The sequence below is a fragment of the Acipenser ruthenus genome, chromosome 4 (assembly GCF_902713425.1).
Source record: "Acipenser ruthenus chromosome 4, fAciRut3.2 maternal haplotype, whole genome shotgun sequence".
Classification (NCBI taxonomy): Eukaryota; Metazoa; Chordata; class Actinopteri; order Acipenseriformes; family Acipenseridae; genus Acipenser; species Acipenser ruthenus.
In genome coordinates this window covers 6,298,252-6,305,140 of record NC_081192.1, presented here as the reverse complement: position 1 = coordinate 6,305,140, position 6,889 = coordinate 6,298,252, and the positions used below count along the sequence as shown (strand labels likewise).

The 6,889-nt window shown below is 37.6% G+C and overlaps 1 protein-coding gene across 2 annotated transcripts; it reads right to left on the bottom strand.

Moving 5' to 3' along the window:
• Window positions 1–51: 51 nt before the first annotated feature.
• LOC117399256 (peptidyl-prolyl cis-trans isomerase FKBP14-like) lies at window positions 52–5,071 on the bottom strand. 2 transcript variants are annotated; one of them, XM_059021688.1, is made up of 5 exons: window positions 4,973–5,071; window positions 4,560–4,637; window positions 2,178–2,329; window positions 1,376–1,503; window positions 52–606 (listed from the first exon to the last, which is right to left on the bottom strand). In XM_059021688.1, exons 1-5 carry the CDS (start codon window positions 4,978–4,980, stop codon window positions 448–450), a joined length of 525 nt encoding a protein of 174 aa, XP_058877671.1. In that variant the 5' UTR covers window positions 4,981–5,071; the 3' UTR covers window positions 52–447. The 2 variants fall into 2 exon arrangements, with proteins under 2 accessions (XP_058877671.1, XP_033854221.3); XM_033998330.3 differs by lacking the exon at window positions 4,973–5,071 and having other exon boundaries at window positions 4,560–4,908.
• Between the last annotated feature and the right edge of the window lie 1,818 nt (window positions 5,072–6,889).

The following is a 6,889-nucleotide window of genomic DNA, read 5'->3' as shown; positions in this document are numbered from 1 at the left end:
GAATGAACATAGAGCTAAAAGTTAGCACAGCTCAACAACAAGAACAAAGAATTTTCATCAATCCCTTGATTTTTATTTTATTATTATTGCTTGTGGTCATTCTTGTAGAAAAACAATCATTTTTAACAAACTAAAAATGTTTATATCAAAAAACGATTTTTTTCAAAAGTCAGACATACAACCGTGCTGCACAATGTAGGCATGTTTCTTTAGAATGGGTCATGTTTGTGAACAAATTTAAAACAATCATTCAAAAATAGTAAAAGGCATAAAAACGACTGATTTAAAATCAGTCCAAAATAAAAGAACGTTATGTATTTTCACAAAGTGAAACATTGCTCTTTTTCTTTGGATAGCTGGCACAATCATTTTTCACATCTCTGGGCTTCATCTAAAATCTGTACTCAGATGAGAAATATAAGGGAAATGTTTCTAAATGCCTCCATTCTATAACTCATCATGCTTGTAGGTAAATTCCCTGGAAGATATAAATCCATCACTGTCTTCATCTTCCTTCTTGAATATGTCTTCAACCATGGTTTCATGATGGGTATCATTGGGAGCATATCCATGTCTTTCAAATTCCTTCCTCAAATACTCTTTTACCTGAAAATAAATTCAACACAAAAATAGCATTAGATGTATATGTATATATTAAACGGTTAATGAAAACTATACTGTCTACAAGCTTTGTGTTCCTATGATAAATGGTAGGCCAGAATACACACAGCGACAAGCTGGTGTTCATTCTCAGTAAAAGAAGTACACGCCCAAAAGGAATCTGTCATCAGCACAATTATTTCTAAAGAAGTGTTAATATAAATACAGTACACCCTCGCTATAACGGCCTTCATTGTAACAAACCTTCGGCTATATTTCAATAGTAAGTTAAATGTAGCATTTCCCCACATATAGTACGATCTAAAAGTCTTTCAAATCATAACAATACAAGTATTGCAGTACTGTGCTGTATCCTTGTATTATTCGCCAGATTAAGGCTGTAGATAGCAGGTGTCCACATTTCTTAAAACCAGTTATGGCCATTTCAAACTTACAAACAACCTCCATTCCCAAGGTGTTCGTAACTCTGAGGTCCTACTGTACTTGTACACCTATTCTCATGTAATAATGCTTGTTTCATGCAAAAGTATTTTGAAACTTTTCATCTAATTAATGGTGGGTACATAAAAAGCCTTTGATTTCACAGTATACATGAGAGCCTACGAGCAGTGATGTGGTGCAGCACTTTTCTTTATTGTGAAACTCCTGAATGGACAAGTTGGATAGGGAACAAACATTAAAGAAAGGGGGTCCTTTTTGACTGCTGCACCCTGACCCTGCAAGATAAACTAATGAACTTGCAAGAATTCCATACCTCCTGTCTGGACAGCTTCCAGTCATCATTAAGGTCCATTTCCTGGAAAGATTCATGGGATCTTGGTCCATTTCTGATCTCCAAAATCTCCATGTCAAATATTAGAGTGCTGTCCGGTGGAATCTTCCCTAACAAAGACATGTAGACCACAGTTCAAATGACACATTGAATTGACAAAACCTGCTGCTTGGTAGGTACTTGTAAACTTCAGAGGTGTACTGCAATTGGATAGTATTTTAATAAGATAATGGCTGCATATACAAGCAAGTTAACTTCCTATACTGAAAGAAGAAGTTTACCACAAAATGCACATCCCAGTCACGCAACTACATTATTAGGTGAATCAAAGTCCAAGTTTTACAAAGTTATATATTACAGGTAACTGTTTATAATGCTTTCAGGTATTTTTTGCATGCACTTAATGGATCTAAGCTTACCAGTGTGAAGAAAAGCAGTACAGAGAATGAGAATGGCAGACATGCATTTCTTGATACACCAGCAATCTTTTCACAGAACACATGCAGCCGCTACATAAAGTACCTAGGGGCTTAAGTGTTAACAGAAAGAAAGGTAGTTAGTAAGATTGAAATACACTTACTGTACAAACAATGCACAAATAATGAGTTAGTACTTCATTAATTTGACTGACACAATATTTTTAAATGAATGCATTGTATTAACTTCATTTTTGAAAATTGATAATAGTGCATATTGACTTTTTATACAGTCACTGTACTGTAAAACATGTATATTAAAACATGAATACACCTAGTATTTTATTAAAACCCTTTGCTGAAATTACCTTTCCCATCTTTGCCATAAGCAAGGGATGAAGGAACTGTTAGCTTTCTCTTTTCTCCTGCACACATGTTCTGCATGCCTTTGTCCCAGCCTTTAATAACTTCTCTTATTCCAAGAGTGAACCAAATAGGCTGGCCATTACCTTCTTTACGGCTGAAAAACAAAATTACAAAAGTGTCTTCACAATCAACTCCAGTCCAATATATGTGAATCCTCAGCTGGTCATTGTTGATTCAGTCGTTTTGGTTCTTGGTCAATGGTGCTTTGAGAAAGGTGAAAAGAGGCTATTTTGACCTACGATTCACAGATTTACTTCAAAATGCAATAGGAACCAAGTTTGTACCGAACTGTTTAATTCTACAAACTGTTATCCAAATCGGTTCCAACCCTATTATCAGAACATTGAAACGCCTTGGTATTCTGTGATCTTGACCAGGAGGTCAGAAGTCAAAGGTTGCCCACAATACTTGTATATGCTTTAGTAACAATGACCTTCATAATTCAGTTTGTGAGTTATGGAGTTGAAAGACAGATGGAAGGGCGGAAAGCATCATTTTAGTATCTTGCGGGCTGCTTGTAACTACAGAGCAGAGATGGTTTGCATACATATATACATTATATATATATATATATATATATATATATATATATATATATATATATATATATACACACACATATATATATATATACTGCTGTGCAAAAGTCTGACATTTTTGCATGTTTCTACTCTTTGCATTTTCCGCGTCTCAATCGCACATTGTTTATCTGACCCTACCATGCCTTACATCAATTTAAAGGATTTTTAATGGCCTTTCTATTGATGCATATAAAAAAAGTTTTACTATTTTTTGGATGCTTCTCGCACCCTCTCCTTGGATTGCTTCGCTTCACCGTTCTGAACTGCCGTTCTGCAACCGCTATCAAATGTGCACTTTGCCATCATTAATTCATTAAAATTATATTAAGAAATGCATTCAAATGAAGAAAAGAGCATGGAATTGGGCAAGATCTGGATACTAAGCGGGCGCAAACATTATAATGTGATGTAAGGATTTTGCCTTCACTTAGGCAATTGCTGACCCTCCAAAAGTGTTATACCTCTTCTTACAAAGAGCAAACCATTGTGGAAGCGAGTCATTAAGAGCTGTATAAAAGCACACACCTGCAGAGACCTGTCATTGACTTCAGGATGGCTGCTGTGATACACTTCCTGATGCAAAGACACTTGGCTCTTGTTGAGGAGAGACAGGAACATGTTCGGACAATGCAGTGCTAAAGCATTATCGATTCACACCGCAGGCCATCCTAGACCTAATAGCTGAATTGAGGGCTGAGCTAGACCCCAGCGTCAATCTAGGGACCACTATCCCTGCACATGTGAAAGTGCTGTGTTCCCTGCACTACTTAGCCTCTGGTTCCTTTCAGAGCACAGTTGGAATGTCTGGAGGGATAGCCCAACCCACCTTTTCCAGAGTGCTAGGCACATTTTTGTATGTTATGCCAAAAAGGGCAGGTCAGTACATATCATTTCCTAAGGATACTTGCATACTTGATGTTGGCTGAGGCTTTTCCAAACAACTCTGTTTCATGTTGAGTGATCTCAGCCATAAGAACTCAGCTCCTTCTCAGAAAATGTTACTTTTTTATTGCATGCTCCAAGAGGACTTTGCTGCCCTTTCTCTGACATTTTTTTTTTGCTTTGTATTTTCATGCTCCACAAATGTCATCCAGCGACTACTGCTCTGTACTCCTAACTTTGCAAGTGTGGCAAATATATATTGTAACATTTTGCTATATCTGTTTGTTTTTTTTAATACATGTAGTTAAATGAGTAAACACACTATGGTAACAATTTTAATTTGGTGTAAAAACTGAACCTGATTTGGGGAAACTGAAATATTAAAGTTCACCATAATTAGTAATTCACCAGCACAGTGGCTTTTTCCAAACCTGACCACCACCATCAGTCTAGGTAGGTGCCTTACCTGCAGGGGGCACATTCTTGTGGTGAGGAAGGGCAGCAATATAATGCTATACCTGTTCAGACCCATGCATGATACTATGTAGCTCACCAGCAACTCTCTCTCTCTCTCTACACAGATTAGTAATCTAACCATTGCAATGTCAGCCTATAGGTAGTAAAAAAAAATCGAACAACAATGTTAAATAAATGTATACTCAACATCATAGTTGACATGTGGTATTACTCAGATCAAATTTTAAAAAAAACTCAATACAGGGCAAATTGTATACCACTGTAGTACCAATATTCCACGTTAACATTAAGTTTATGCAAATAAATTCAGAACTTCAGAAGACTCACTTACATAACTGTTGATGTGCACAGGCTTTTTTTATGCTTTTATTTTTTAATATTTACCTTGAATGAAACGATGTTCCGTTGCTTTCCAGATACCCATCGAAATGTACAAGCAGCATATCCCCGTACTTGGACTTCCTGTGGCAGATGAAAGGTTTGTACATCACCTCGATTTTCACTTCTGGCTCAGGGAGTTTTGCTCCATTCACAACCCCCAACAGCACAGAACAAAATAAATGCAATGCACCTAGCAACATTTCTGCAGGCACTTCACTTAAAGTTACTTTGTAAATGAATTTCAAATAAGCAAACTACCTGTTCTTAACTATCTACTTGTAACCACGCTTACACAAGGCGACGTGGCAACCCAAATCAACTCAAACACCACCCCATTGCACGAAGAACCGCCTCTGTGCGCTCATAGGTAGATGGTATACACACAAAAGTGGTTATTGGTTATTTACAAAGCTCACCTCCCCATCACCGCGGCCACCTACTACTCTGCTTCCTCCTGTGGAATGCATCGGCTCTTCAGAGACTCAGCACTCATCACCCAAATTCGTTTTTGGCTCCCAGGCACCCTCCTCTTAAATTAGACGGGTGTGAAAGACAGACGTCTGATCCTAGAGACGCTCATTCCATCGTAGTTCAAATCACATTATTTTAATTCACAAAAGAGGTTGCACACACGCCAAGCGTAAAGTGATCTGAAACACATGCTATGCCTACGAAAGATACTGAACAGTATTTGTGAATTAAAGAGATGGCATTAATGTTGGATTACGGGTGGTTGTGTATGTACATATTTATATTGTGTATGTACATATTTATATTGCGCTATTGTGATTTGTAGGTTCAGAGTTATGTAGCTTTGTATTGCCTGTGGGTACTGACTAATAATATAGAACAAGTATCGCTGAATGGATCATTAATATGTATAGTAAAAAAGTGCATTGTTTTTGTCTGTACTGACTTTTAAACTACCATAAATTACTGTTTTAATATTGTAGTTATGCCGTTTCCATTAGTATGTATTAACATGCAACGTTTCAGCTTCCTTCAGAGGTATTTTAATTATAGAACCGGTTTTTGTCATTTTTAAATCACATACGCATTCATTCGCCATCAGTTAGAATAAACCAATTTAAAATAACTAATATTTCTAGAGCGGCCGTAAAATGATCCGCTTTGATATTTCCTTTAGAATTTCCGTTGAATGATAGCTGGGGAACCGATACAGCTGTTGGACTGGTTCACAAAGTATCGTCTAATGTACACTTGTTTTATTTGGCGAGACGCGGTAGAGGACTAACAACGTTAAAAAAGTTTTGAAATAAACACGATTACAATATGTCTCCTTTTAAAAAAAAAAAGTTTTAGAAAACAAAAGCCATGTGGATTTATATGTGTTAGACCACAGGAGACTAAAAGATGTGCCCTGTTTCTAGTAGTTTAAAAATACATTTCCAAGACTCCAGCAGACGCTACCGCTTTTTACACAGCCGACGACAAGATACCCGGTGTTATAGACTACTTTATTATGCCAATCAAGAGAAATAATGGCCGTGTGAGCATAGGTGCCAAAGCACTCCGAACAATGACTGGACAGCATCCCTGCAAGATCGGAAACAATGGCGCAATGGCTCGGTGTCTTGGCAGCACACAGGAATATCCCCTAGAAAGTGTCCTGATGGCATCAGATGATTCTTCATGGTTAGGTTTTGGGTTATTGGGTTTGAGGTTCGGTTTTACGGCAGAGGCTCTTTAAGGTTAGGGTTGGGTTAGGGACAGGGTGACTTGATTTCGTAGAGTTGCCGAGCTCTGGAAGTGAAAGGTGGGAAATGCCCTCGAATCATCTGATGCCCCGAGGACACTTTCTAGGGGATATTCCTTTACGCTGCCGGTGTCTTGCCAAATTTTCCACTACTTGAGATATGCATGCTTAAGTGTTTCGTTGAAGTGTGTCTGTGTGATTACTCTTATCTATTCATTTATTCATCGCCGTGGTTTACCGTGAACTTTAGGTGTTACAAATTAAATGTTACATTTTAGACAGCAAAACAATATAAAAACAGCAAAACACAAAATAGTCTGTGAATGGCCATTTTTTCACATTACGTTTCTTTGAAAAGGACCAGATGACATTTTTTATTTTAATATTTTACACTAAATCGTGCAATACGAATAGGTTATTAATAAGACATAGTTAAGTAATCCTCTGTTTTCAATCTATATAATTTTTAATACTTTGATATCGTAGCGTGCACGGGGGAAGGCAGCAGCAGGGCTGGTAGGTGACGTAATCTGACGATATACGCTCCTACTTGAAAAGAGCCGGCTCTTTTGTACAGCGGTATCGTCGCTATGCTTTTGTGCTATAGGTCTTGGGT